Source organism: Vombatus ursinus, unplaced genomic scaffold (genome assembly GCF_900497805.2).
Source record: "Vombatus ursinus unplaced genomic scaffold, bare-nosed wombat genome assembly UNPS02014786.1, whole genome shotgun sequence".
In the NCBI taxonomy this organism is placed as follows: Eukaryota; Metazoa; Chordata; class Mammalia; order Diprotodontia; family Vombatidae; genus Vombatus; species Vombatus ursinus.
Window position 1 is genome coordinate 11,475,612 of NW_020954564.1, and position 14,623 is coordinate 11,490,234.

A 14,623-nucleotide genomic window follows, 5' to 3' on the forward strand; every position below is an offset into this window, starting at 1 on the left:
GAGCATTGGACTTGGATCTAAGACAACTTCATTTAAATGCCAGTTTTGCTATTTGTGAGTTGAGTGAACTTAAAAAATTGATTTAAGATCATTAATACCATTAAGATTAAGAGCCTATTCCCTCATTTGTAAAATGTTGATAATATTTACATTACCAACACCAAGGGAAAATGTGAGGAAATGTGCTTAAGAAAGGTGAACTAATTGCAGTTGCATATTCTCAGGCTCCAAACCAAGGGGTCAAACAGAGTTAGAAATTCTTGTTCATGGTTCTTTCTTCCTCTTCTACTCTCTGTGTTGTCCTTAGGGATAAGAGGAAGTAAACATGTTTCCAAGGGCATGAATTCCAATTCCCACTTCTCCCTTGAAGTTGGATGAGGGTAGATGGGAGTTATGGAGATTCTCTATATCTCCAAGGATAATTTTCCTCATCAGATTCTGAGCAAAAATATCCAAGGGAATTGTTAAAAATCCCATAGGTCCCAGGAGAAGACCAATAGAGGTGGGAGTTGATATTACTAGATGGGGAAAATCAGAGTAGGATTGAGACCAGAGCCTTTGTAGCTGCAAAAAGGAGGCGGGGAAGAAATGTCCAGAGACCAGACATGGGCTCTGTGGGGGCCTGAAGTAATGAGTAATAGCTTATTCTTCCTCTCTTCTCCATAGGGAAAATTTTCTGTGCTATGTTATGGAATTTGGCATCAATAAGCAGGATCTGGACTGGATAAGGGTAAAGACATTGGGGTCACTTGCTCATTGACAAATGGTGAGAAGCAGGATTTGTGAGAAGGATTTCAATATGCTTTCCTGCCTATCTTCTTCCTCTTACTCTTTTTCTGCCTGCTCTACATATAGGAATCAAAGGACTGATTATGTATAAGTCTGAGGAAAATGACATAATCTGAATCTTTGAGATGCGAAGAGGCTGGAGCGTGGGGTGTCTTGTGAAAATCAGAATGTTAGAAATGAGAGGAATGTTTGATACAACATAACATACTGTAAGATAGATGTGAAAGGACCTGTAGAAGATAGAATACTAGAATATTAAAAAAAAACAGAATGGCAAAGTAGGAAGGTGACTTAGAACTGATAATGTTAGAATGAAGCACATGAAGTGCCAGATCGGCAAGAAACATTGGAAAATAAAGTGTTAGAATGTAGAAAGTTTGTGCTAGAAAGTTAGAAGAGTCCTCAGAAGATTGCAGTTTTGGATACAGATCATAGAATTTCATTTAGTTCCAATCTCTATCCCACCTCCTGTTTTACATTTGAGGAAATTGAGACTAAGTTATCCAAAGTGACATCCAAGATTACAAGCTAATTAGTGGCTCCTCCAGGAGTAGAAATAAGATCTTCTGAGTGCAGTAAGTCTCCCCACCCCCACCAGTTTTGCAACATCCAAACTCCTTCTACTCTTTCTACCCACTTAGCCTAAGTAAACATTCTGTTTAAGAAGATAGTCCTGCCTGGAAAGTGAAGTTGGACAATATGATCTATCTGTAAGTATCTAGTATCATGGATCCTGTTCAAAGTCAACCTTAAAATGATAGAAGTTTCTTAAATAAGGTCTGTGCAGTGACTACAAGGGTTTCAGAAATGGTCATCCTCCTTCTCTTCCTCATCTAACATTACATTTGGAGAAATCTGGTAGTATCTGTGATATCCTTAATATGATACAGTGAGCATCAGCTCCGGCCTACGTGACATTTCTGTTCCTCTTTCTCTTGTGTGCCTGCTTATATGTGCTCATATTTGTTTGTGTGTCTGTCTATAGAGTTCTTTGCATGTACATTCTTTCTTCAAACTTCTTTCAGTAAAGGACAGAGATGTTTTTGCTGCCCACTGTAAGCAGTAAATATCTGGACCTAATATCTCCCAAATGTGGTACTGGCTAAAAATAAATATGCTTTCAATGTAAACTTTGATGAATTTATAGTAGTGAGGAATTTTAATAGTTGAAAATGACTTTGGACAGCAATCAGGAACTGTTTATAATTCTGCATTGACCACTCAAGGGACTTTCACACAGTTGCAGCACATTCCATTGCTGAATTAATCTTCCTTATTTTGTACTAAATCTGTTTCCCTGTACCTCAAACCTGACCCCCACATTCATGTCCAGTGGTTCTCCCCTGGTTCTCCTCTCTGGAACCATGTAGAACAAATCTATTCATTCCTTCATAGGTTTGTCTTTCAGTTCATTGTTTAATGGGAAAGAAAAACCATTATATTTTGAGTCATAAGATCTGAGATCAAATCCTGTTACCAATGCCCAATGTCATATAACCTAGTAAGTGTTGGAACTAGGATTTGAACCCAGGCCATCCAATTCCAAACTCAATGTTCTTTATTGTGATTATTAACATTAATATTATTAATATTAATATAATATCAATACAATAATCACACTGCTGTTTGTGTTATTTTCTACTAAATTATACCTATATGTTACATAGTATATTAAATATTAATTAATAGAATATTAATACAATAGTTAATATGTTATATTATTATAATATTATATTATAGTTAGGGGATAGGAAGATTTCATTAATCCAGGGAACTCCATAGTGGATAAATTCCCTCCACTAATGCAAGTTGGCCCCTTCTCTGCAACTTACGGAATTAGAGATTTGCCTGGAGCCCTGCAAGTTTAAGTGACTTACATGTAGCCAGTATGTGTCAGAGGTAGAACTTTAACCCAGGTTTTCCTGGCTTGGAGAACAGCTCTCTATCTCCTATGCCATACTGCTTCTCACATCACAGTTGTCTCTGTAAAAAGAGGAGTGAGTGAGCACTGGACAATAGTTTTGTAGAAGCTTTGTGGCTTGGGAATTAGACCAAGGAGAGGAAACTGGGTGAGGTAGAGGTGGTTGTGGAGATTTTTAAGGGAGTGAAGAACATGTTCAGTATGAGGTGAAGGTCTGAAAGAAGAAACAGACCAGAGGCATTGATTCCTTGGTGCCCACTCTCAAGTGCGACAGTCAAAGAAAGCTTAAATGACCTTAAGACATATTAATAGAAAATCCCTGCCCACTACAGGTGCAGTGATAGTCCTTTTGTACACTGTCCTGGTTAGACCACATCTTAATGTTTATCTTCACTTTGAGCACCATGTTTGAGGATGACTATTGACAAGTTGGAATTTGTCGGAGGAGAATATGGGGATGATGAGATTGCCAACCATATTGTTTTGAAGGAAAGCTCAGCTTGGAAAAGAGAAGACTTCAGGCAAACATGATCAATGTCTTCAAGTTGGCATGAGGTAGTAAACTTGTTTTGCTTGATCACAGAAGGCAGAATTAGGATCAATGGGTAGAAATTCAAGAAAATCACTTTTTAACTTACTGCAAGGAAGTACAACTATCCCAAAGTTAGTGTTCTACCTCAGTGGGAAGTGGGTTATCCATTACTGCAAAACTTCATGCAGTGCCTAATTTCTGTTTCTTGATGCTTTTGTAGATCAGATGCCTGCTTAGGTTGGGGTTAAGCTAGATGATCTTGGAAATCCCTTCAAGCTCAGGGATTTTATGAGTCTCATGCTAGAGAAGTTGGGGAAAGCACTGTGATTGACCATGAGTAAAAACAGAGGAACCTAATTAGAGAAAGCAATCATTTAATTATTTTTTTGTGAGGCAATTGGGGTTAAGTGACTTGCCCAGGGTCACACAACTGGTATCAAGTATCTGTTCTGAGACCAGATTTGAACCCAGGTCCTCTTGACTTTGGGGCTGGTGCTCTATCCATTGCACCACCTCGCTGCCCCTGAAAGCAATCATTTCAGGCAGCCTTAGACCCTGGACCAGACACTCTTTAGCCTGCAGTGCCAAAACATGTGGAAGAGATGGGCTTCTAGGTGAACTATCTAAGCAGAACAAAACAGAATTCTTGTCTTCTCTTCCTTGTGGCATCCTCTGCTCCTACTCAAACATCTTTACTGCAGTAATAGCAGCATTTGTGCTATAGGAACAATAGCACTGAAGAACATTGTGATTAATGGCTTAAAATGAGGAGAAATATAGATAATAATAACTAACCTTTTGCTAGCACTTTAACATTTGCAAAATTCTTTTCCTATGCCATTGTTGGTATGAAGATAATGAAAAGATTATATGTCCCATTTCACAGATGAGGCAAACAAGTATCAGAGAAGTTGCATGATTTGCCCAGGGAAAAATAGCTAGTGAGTTCTAGAGCCAGGAGCAGAACCTTTGGATAGAATAAAAATAATTTGCATTAATATATCACTTTGAAATTAACAGTCTTCCCTCATGATTACCCTGTAGAGTGAGTAGAAGAAGTATTAACTTTATTATAGAGATAAGGAATGCAAGCTTCATAGAGGGGGAGTTACTTGTTTATGATCTTACAGTTAATAAAACAATGGGCCAAGATTTGACCCCTAGTCTTCAGATTGCAAGATCAGTGCTCTTTCCACAGTACTCTGCTTTCTCTCAGAGATGGAATCATAGGATTTAGAGCAGGAAGGAACTTTAGAGATCATTTAGTTCAATATCTTAATTTTACAAATGAGGAAACTGAGACCCAGACAGCTGATTTATTTTGTAAGAAATCTTTTTCTAAAAATTTTTTGAATTTTTTGAAAGTCACACAGGCAAGAAGTAACAGACTCAGACTGTAAACCAACATTTTCAGATTCCAAGAGTACCCTGCATACTATACTATCTGCTTCTGCCTCAGAGGCATAATTCTTCTACCTTCAAGGCAATGCTTCATGATTCTACAATATCATGGTGTCAATGTTTTCCTTGAGATTTCTATTTGACCCCAAGTCTATATCATTGTTGACTATATCAAAAGACATAAGAGGTCAATTTTCAAAGGCCTTCCAGGCACCTCTGCTGGGTCTTGAGATATGTATAAAGCAAAGAGTTTTGTGTCTCAGTATTCTCTCAGGGTCTCATATGGCATCTTACCTCCTTCTTCCTCCTTCAGGTAAACGTCAATGTCCTTATCTCTGATGGAGGCCCATAATCACACTTTAGTGACTGAATTTGTTTTCTTGGGTTTGACTAGCCGGCTGGATGTGCAGCCAGTCATCTTTGGGGTCATCTTCACCATGTACCTAATTGGTATAGTGGGGAATTCCCTGATTGTTACTGTAACCTGGATAGACCCCAAGCTCAAGACTCCTATGTACTTCCTGTTGAGTCAACTCTCCACCCTTGACATCTGCTTCACCACCATCACTGTTCCCCAGTTTCTGATTCACACTTTCTCCAAGAGCAAGACTATCTCTTTTACTCAGTGTATGACTCAGGTCTTTTTCTTTGCAGCTGTGGCTAACATGGAAGGCTACCTATTAGCAGCTATGGCCTATGACCGTTATGTGGCTATTTGTAATCCTTTGCATTATGGGGCCATCATGACCCAAAAATTGTGTATTTGTATAGTCCTGGTGTTTTGGCTTCTTATGTTCTTGCATTCCCTTTTACATACCATCCTTGTCTCAAGACTTCATTTTTGCAGCAACCATATCTTGCACTTCTTCTGTGATGTCCCTCCCCTAATGCAACTCTCCTGCTCACGTCCTTTTATTAATGAGCTAGTGGTTCTAACAGAAGGAGTCACAGCAACCCTCTCCCCATTTGTCTTTATTCTGGTCTCCTATGTGTGCATTGTTGTCACTGTGCTTGGTCTACATTCAACTGCAGGCTTACGCAAGTCTGTCTCCACGTGTGGCTCTCACATTGTGATGGTGACATTATTCTATGGGACTGGTATCCGGCTCTACTTCCAACCAGTCAGTAGCTACACCTTGGACCGGGATCGGCAGGTGGCAGTCTTCTATACAGTGGTTACCCCTATGCTGAACCCTATCATCTATAGCTTAAGGAACCAGGAAGTGAAAGGTGCTCTCCGGAGAACTCTGAGCAAGATCTTCCAGTAAACATGCAGCCAACTCTGCTTTGAACACTTTATCAATTATAAAAAACAAATACATACATTCTAGGAAACCAGATGAGAGGGATGGGGGACAGAGCTTTATTTTTTAGAATTAAAGAAAGTTTAACCCATAAAGGATCTGTTATTTCCTATGCATTTTATCCTTCTACTGAGGCAGATCAGTCCATCCCTATGTTCTTAGTACATGGTCTTCATGAACTTCTATAGTTCAAAACATTTATCACATTGTGGCAATTGACTGGCCATGAACCCCCCTGACATTAGCTAGCCTGGTCTTCAGTCAACCTACACATAATTCTGGACTTAAAACCTTTCTCTTTTGGTGACATTTCTCAGATCTTCTGTTCCTGTGTGCCTTTGAAAACCCAGGATCATAATGAGGTATCAGAGAAAGGTTTTGGTGGAAGAATAATAAAAACATCTCATATTTATTTATATAAATATATATATATAATTTAATAGCTTTAATAGCTCACATTTAAAGGGTACCTTATGTGAATGATCATATTTGATTTTTCCAACAATTCTGTTAGTTAAGTACCTTTAGTATTTTTATTCCCACAATGCAGATGAGGAAACTGAGAAGTGTCATGAACCAAGCCAGAGTCAGAACTGAACTGCACCTCAAGCTTTCTCAAGGTGAAGAGAATTTTCATAGAAACCCAAGTGTCTAATAGTGGGAAGAGCTACCTCCTGAAGGGTTATTGGATGTCTTTCAAAAGAGGTTTAATGACTTTTTGTGATATTGTAGGGGGGATATTGCTTCACATTGGGGTTGGATTAGGTGTCCATTCCAACAATAGGCCCCACGTCCAGTTCATTGTTCATGGAATCTCAAAGCTTCCCATACATATAGTTGTACAAAGCGGTGCTTATAGTTAATTCTTTATAGTTTTGATTTCAATTTCCTATTGCACTGATTAATAAATAAAACAAATTATTGATAATTCTAGATTTTTGATCATTTGAGTTATCAGTCCTCATAAATGACCATCTAGATGAATGATAAGAAATGGATTTCATGATGATTTTAGGGAAAGCCTAGTCCAACTCTCTGATTTTCATCAATAAAGACTCTGAGCCATGTGAGGAAAAGATGAGGGGAAGAGAATTGCCTAAGTAACTAGTAAATGTAAGATACGTAGTTGGGGTTGAGTGTCAACTCAAAGGTACATTGATATGTTGAGAGTAGTGTGAAATGTGAGAATGCTAAGAAGGCCTTAGACCAAGCCTATAAAAGCATGGGAAGAGTGAAATAGGAAATTTAATCTGGAGAGAATCAGATAGATGGTAATATGGAAAAAGAATCAAATTTGTTCTGTTTGGCCCAAGACGGCAGAAATAGTCTCAATGGATTAAGTTTTTAGGAAAATATAAAAATTATATGGGATCATAGGTCTAGGTCTGAAAGGTACCTTAAGGTCCATCTGACCTCCTCATTTCACAGATAGAGAACCTAAGACCCAGGAATGTTAAGTGATTTGTCCAGATCATAGAGAAAGTAAACAACAGAGGCAAGGTTTGAACTCCTTTGTTCTAAACTACAAAGCCAGTTCCCTTTCCCCCACACTCTGTCACTTTCTTAACAGTGGTCTAACAATAAAATCTGTCCATTCATGGAATTGTTTGCCTTTAAATTTTAGCAAATTACCCATCATAGGCAGTCTTCCAGCAGCAATTGGATGAGTGCTTTGCAAGGTTGTTGCAGAGAGGATTCCTGATTAAGGCAGGGTTTGAATTGATGATCTCTGGGATCCCATCTAGCTCTGGAATTCCATGACTCTATATGTGATTTGGATAGAGGGATAAGGTTGGGTTAGACACTGCATTAGAGAGACACTGGGTTAGTTGTCTGACTACTTGAGCCTTGAGAATGTTTGGAAAGAGAAGAAACCCAATTACGAGGAAAGACTATAGGTAATAAATTGGCTAATCTTAGGGAATTGCTGATGTCTATTAGGTTGATGTTGACAACAACATGTGATCTTTGTTGAGGCAAGTTGGTTGACTGTGTTTCATGCCCAAGGCTGCCAGTAAGATTTCTGGCAAAGATGACAATGTAAAAGGTTTCAGTTAAGGTTATCAACCTTAAAAATTACTCTTGCAGTGATGAAGACAATCTCCAGATAAAACAAAGATTCAACAAAACCAAGAAGAGACACCAGTGAATTCCATTCCATTAAGAATTATTGGAGCAACTAGGGGGTGCAGTGGATAGAGCACTGATCCTGGAGTCAGAAGGACCTGAATTCAAATCCAGCCTCAGACACATAATACTTACTAGCTGTGTGACTCTAGGCAAGTCACTTAACCCGAATTGCCTCACCAAAAAAAATTATGGGATCACATGACCAATAAGGACAATGAAGGACTAGACTTTTTCTCTGATTCTCATGACTCTCAAACCTACCACAGAGAGAATTTTTTTAATATTTTATTTTTCACAATTATATGTAAAAATAGTTTTCAACATTCTTTTGAAAACTGAGTTCCAAATTCTCTCCCTCCATTCCCCACCTCTTCATTGAGAAAGCAATCAATTTGATTTAGGTTATACATGTGCAATCATGCAACATATTTCCATATTAGTCATGTTGTGAAAGAAAACACAGAACAAAAAAAAAACTCAAGAAAAATAAAGCCAAAAAGAGTATGCTTCAATATGCATTTAGACTCCATCAGTTCTTTCTTAAGAGATGGATGCATTCTTCATAAGTTCTTCAGAGTAGCTAAGTTGCTCATAGTTGTTTTTTGTATGATATTGCTATTACTGTGCACAATGTTCTCCTGTTTCTGCTCATCCCACCCTGCATCAGGCCTTGTAACTCTTTCCAGGTTTTTCTGAGTTATTCTACAAATCATTTTTTATAGTACAATAGTATTCCATCATAATCATATACCAGAACCTGTTCAGTCATTCCCCAATTGATTGGCATCCCCTCAATTTCCAATTCTTTGCCACAACTAAAAGACCTGCTATAAATATTTTTGTACATATAGATCCTTTTAATTTTTTCTTTATCTCTTTGTGATACAGACTTAACAGTGGCATTGCTAGGTGAAAAGATATGCATGGTCCTATAGCACTTTGGGCACAACATCAAAGTGCTTTCCAGAAAGGTTGAATCAGTTTATAACTCCACAAATAGTACCTTAGTGTCTCAATCTTCCCACATCCTCTGCAACATTTGTCATGCTCCACTTCTACCATAATAGCCAATCTGAGTTGTTTTAATTTGCATTTCTCAACTCAATAGTGATTTAGAGTATTTTTTCATATTACTGTAGATAGCTTTGAATACTTCATCTGAAAACTGCCACTTCATATTCTTTGGCTATCAATTGGGGAATGGCTTTTTTATAAATTTGATTCAGTTCTCTATATATTTGAGAAATGAGGTCTTTATCAGAAAAACTTGCTATAAAAGTTTTTTACAGTTATGATTATTATGCATTTCCCATCATCTTACTTCCCCCTGTTTACCCTCCTCTTTCTCTCTCCTCTCACCCTGTCCACTCTCAAATGTGTTTTGCTTTTGACTTTTGCTTCCCCCAGTCATCCCTTTCTTCTGTCAGCCCCTCCTCTTCTCTTGTCCCATTCCTCTCCTACTTCCTGTATGGTAAGATAGAGTTCTATACCTGAATGTATATATTATTCCCTCTTTGAGCCAATTTTGATGAGAGTATGGTTCAAATGCTCCCTCCTACCTCCCCCATTTCCCCTCTACTGTAAAAGCTCTTTCACATTGTGTTTATGTGAGATTAAATATTAAGGTTTTGGACAGTTTTAACTGGTTTAAACTGTTTTTTCTTTGTTTGTTTTGTTTGTTTTTTGCTGATTTAAACTGTTGTTAGCTGGTTTAAACTGGTTTTAATTTTTTTTGGTCAGTTTTAACTTTTTTTCGGTTTAAATTAGTTTTAAGTTTTTGGCCATTTTCACTTTTTTTACACAGTTTAAATGGGTTTTGGCTGGTTTCAACTGGTTTCAACTGTTCCCACCCCCCATTTAAACTGACTTTAACTGGTTTCAATGATTTTACTGTTTTAAACCAGTTTTAACTGTTTTTTTTCCACTTTAAACTAGTTTTAACAGTTCTCCCTCCACTTTAAATTGTTTTTTTTTTCCACTTTAAACTTTTTTTTTCACTTTAAACTGTTTTTTCTGCTTTAAAATGGTTTTATCTGTTTTTTTCCTGGTTTTTCCTGGTTTTAAATGCTTTTTCTCTTGTCATTCTTTTTTTCTGCTTTTAACTGGTTTTAACAAGTTTTTTTTCCAATTTGACTGTTTTTCCCCACTTTAAACTGTTTTATCTTCTATAAACTGGTTTGAACTGATTTGAACTCCCCCCCTCATATTAAACTGGTTTGAAATGGTTTTTTCTTGTTTTAACTGTTTTTTTTTCCTACTTTAAAATGTTTTTTCCCAGTTTTAACTGTTTTTTAATGATTTAAACTTGTTTTTTTACTGATTTTAACTGTTTTTTCCCCTTTAATCATTTTAATCATTTTTTTTTTCTGATTTTAACTGGTTTAACTGAGAAAGAGTCCTACCCTAAAGGATGATAACATACTTACCAGGTCAGGATATCTGTACTGGTCTAACCTTGAAAATTTCTTTGTCCTTGGCAATTCTGTTTTTTTTCCCTTTTTAATAGTTTTGAAACTTGGAACTTAATGCATGGGAATGCCAACCTCTTTGTTGAACAAGTCAGAAACAAGTCTTTTTTTTCCCCTTTTGAATTCTGCTGACCTTGTTCAGTGCTGTCAATGTTTGTGTTTCTGGTTACCTTACTCACAATCCTCTCTTTTTCATGATAAAACTATATTTGGCAACTTTCCCTTGGCATTCTCACTTTGAATGACTTGGTCTTTCCTCTGTTGCAACCAGAAGTAATGAAATTCTTCCATCCTTGGATTTGGCATATAGCAGTGTTAACAGCAATATGTACATATTTTAGTCTCTAAAGTATTTATCAGCATTTCTTATTTACAACAAAGAATGTGTATTTGCTTATGTATATTTACTATTTACTTGGTAAGGGAGCAGATCATACTGTGAATCTGTATATTAAAGCACTTACCTGAGTGAATTTATTCAAGGCAGACAATAGCAGTGAAGTGACATCTAATATGAGGCTATAAATAAATTACATAAGAGAATTAAAACTTGCTAGTAGAATTCAGGGTTGGGATGGAAGAGGAATGGATTTTAGGGAAATCTATTTCAAACCCCTCATTTTATACTTGAGCAAACTGAGACTGAGAGCAGAAATGACTTGAGTTGGGACTGACTAGTACAGTCTGTCTGACTGATCATTTGTCTCCTGATTGCCAGAATAGTTAAAAAAAAAAACCCACAACATATTTAAACCATAGCATAGTGCATATCCATTGCTTACTCATGAATTCTATCATCCCTAAAATTCTTCTCTCAATGACCCAAATATAATGGATTTCCTAATAAACAAACCAATCTCATCATGAAATATTTTTATGTACTTACTACATATATATAGGGCATTGAGTTCAGAAGTCAGGTGAGGACAAAAAAAAAAAAAACTTAGTCCCTGTTCTCTGCAAAGCATGTAATCCAGTTACAGAGAAAGGATGGATATGTAGAAATCAATGAAAAGACAAAAACAAAATGGTTGAGAATATTTTGCTATAATAATAGAGACAGTTGGTGGTGTAGTTCAAATCTTGCCTCAGAAACTAGCTATGTGCTTTTGGGCAAATCATGTATCTCTGCCTGCATCAGTTTCCCCATTTGGGAAGTACCTACCTCTCAAAGTTGTTGTGATTAAATGAGATAGTGTATGTAAAGTATTTTGCAAGCCTTAAAATTCTACATCAATGGTAACTATTATTAATATGATAGACATGTTATCTCATATGAGTTAGGATTTGAATTCATGTGTTCCTTTATTTAAGACCATCACTCAGACTCTATCTTATATAGCGCTTGCTATTTATCAGATACTGTGCTGAAGTACTCTGCAATTATTGTCTTATTTGCTCCTCACACCCCTGGGAGGTAGGTTCCACTATTATCATCTCCATTTTACAGAGCAGGAAAATGAGGCAAACAAAGATTAAGTGACTTGCACAGAGTCACACGGTTAATAAGTGTTAGAAGCTGGATTTGAACTCAGGTTTTCCTGATACCAGGCCCAGTATTCCATCCACTGTGCCACCTAGCTGCCTCAGATCATATGCAACTAATAGGCACTTAATAAATACATGTTGATTGACTTGTTGTTTGGTAACTTTGTTGCTTTCTGTAAATCTCCTCCAACTTTCTATTTTGTTCTTCATTCCCATTCAATTTTCCTTTTACGTGGTTATGGTTAGTATGTACTCTGTTTTGGTTCCGTTCACTTCTTCACCCTAACCCCCCCCCCACTTTACATTATCTCTTAAAGGTCTTTCCAGATTAATTTATATTCCTCATACTTGCTTATCTTATTTGCACTATAACATTCCATTATATTAGTGTACTACCAGGTATTTAACCGTTCCATAGTAGAAAATTTAGATGGCTCCTATTTTTCCTTTCAATTATAAGTAAAGCAGCAATAAATTTTTTTGAACAGCTAGCTCTCCTTTAAAAAAATCTGGGTATAATTCCAGCAATGAAATTATTGGGTTAAAGGTATTTTTATAACTTCTGCTACTTAGTGCCAGATTGCTTTCTAAGAAGATTCTATTAGGGACAGCTAGGTGGTGCAGTGGATAGAGCAACAGTCCTGGAGTCAGGAGGACCTGAGTTCAAAATCCGGCCTCAGACACATAATACTCATTAACTGTGTGATTCTGGGCAACTCACTTAACCCCAATTGCCTCACAAAAGAAACAAAAACAAAACAGAAGAGTCTATTAGTTTGCAATTCCACCAAGCAATAAATGAATGTATCTGTTTCTCCACAACCCCAACAGAATTAATTTATATTGCTTTTAGGTATTTTTGCCAATTTGTTATATTTGAAACAGTACAACAAAGTCATTTTAATTTGTATGCCTTTGATTATCAGTGAAGTTGAACATTCATCAAGTGATTATTATCAATTTGTACTTCCTCTTTTGTAAATTATTTGTTCATGTTCTTTGATTATTTTTCTACTTGGGGCCAGCAGCAGTCTTTGAAAATTTTTGACAGGTTCTTATAAATTTTGGATTTTTTTATTGGTCTTGTGGTATCTTACCAATATCTTTTCCATATATTTTGTTGTGCAGAAATATTGAATTTAATGTAACCAAGCATTTCTGTTCTGTACACAATGACATTTTCTTAATTCTTATGGAAAAAGTAATTTCCTCTTTATAATAGAAACTTCTTCTTCCTGTCCTCCTCCTCCTTCTCTTTCTCCTTCTCCTTCTCCTCCTCCTCCTCCATCTTCTTCTTCTTCTTCACCATCATCATCATCATCTTCTTCTTCTTTGTCTTCATCTTCTTCTTCGTCATCTTCTACTCCTCCTCCTCCATTACTACCATTCCCTTGCTCTTTTAAAAACATTTAAAAAAACCTCTTGTAACAATAAAGCATAGTCAAGCAAAAGAAATCCACACAGTGACTATATCCAAAAATGTATACTTTTTCTGTGCCTTGAAAATATCATTTTGTGATTAAGTGAATTGAATGCTTTATTATAGGTCCTCTGGAGACAGGTTTGTTTTTTGTTTTGATCAGAATTCTTAAATCTTTCAAAATTATTTTTCTTTACAGTATTGTTTTTCTTCAATTGACAGGCATTCCCTTGGTTTCTAGTCTTTTTCTTTTTTTCCTTTTCCTTTTCATCTCTTCTTAGGGATCAGGAAGTATGTTTTTCTTGATACTATTCACTCTGTTACCATACTCACTTTTCAGTCCTACCTGTTTTCCTGTTGAGTTTGTTGAGTTTCCTTCCTCTCTCTCTCTCTCTCTCTCTCTCTCTCTCTCTCTCTCTCTCTCTCACACACACACACACACACACTCTCTCTCTCTTCAACAAGCCTGTGGTTCAGATAAGAGGAATACTTATTTAATGAGAGCCCTCCCCTGATTCCTTTCTCCCTGTTTGTAAATTTCTCAAACATCCCACTCAGGATAATTAGTAAGTGCTACTCACTTCTTCCTCCTTTCTCCATTATTGTACTACTTTACTCTCCCTTTTCTTTCTTCATTTAAAACCCTCAGAATAGAACCATTTCACTCCCAGGTCCTTTGTTTTCTTATTTATGTCCCTTACTCATATTTATGTTTCTTCTCCCCCATTAGAATGTTAACACTATATCATCATACAGCCACTTCCATTTGCTCAAATGAATCTATCGTTCTAGGTTTCTTCTGAGTCTTGTATTGGTATTTCAGAGTTACTACTCAGCTCTGGTCTTTTCATCATGAATGCTTGAAAGGTCCATTTCTCCACTGTGGGATAGTATTAAACTTTGAAGAGTGAATTATGCTTGATTGTAAGACTGTCTCTTTTGCTTTTGGGATCATTATATTCCATGATTCTCCTCTCCTCTCCTCTCCTTTCCTCCTCCTCCTCCTCCTTCTCTTCTCTTCTCTTCTCTTCTCTTCTCTTCTCTTCTCTTCTCTTCTCTTCTCTTCTCTTCTCTTCTCTTCTCTTCTCTTCTCTTCTCTTCTCTTCTCTTCTCTTCTCTTCTCTTCTCTTCTCTTCTCTCTCTCTCTCTCTCTCTCTCTCTCTCTCTCTC

The 14,623-nt window shown here is 36.9% G+C and overlaps 1 protein-coding gene across 1 annotated transcript; it reads left to right on the forward strand.

Annotated features, from left to right (window-relative positions):
• The first annotated feature begins 4,981 nt into the window (after positions 1-4,981).
• On the forward strand, positions 4,982-5,911 carry LOC114046988 (olfactory receptor 1L1-like). Its single transcript, XM_027867632.1, has one exon. It carries the CDS (start codon positions 4,982-4,984, stop codon positions 5,909-5,911), a length of 930 nt encoding a protein of 309 aa, XP_027723433.1.
• Positions 5,912-14,623: the final 8,712 nt, after the last annotated feature.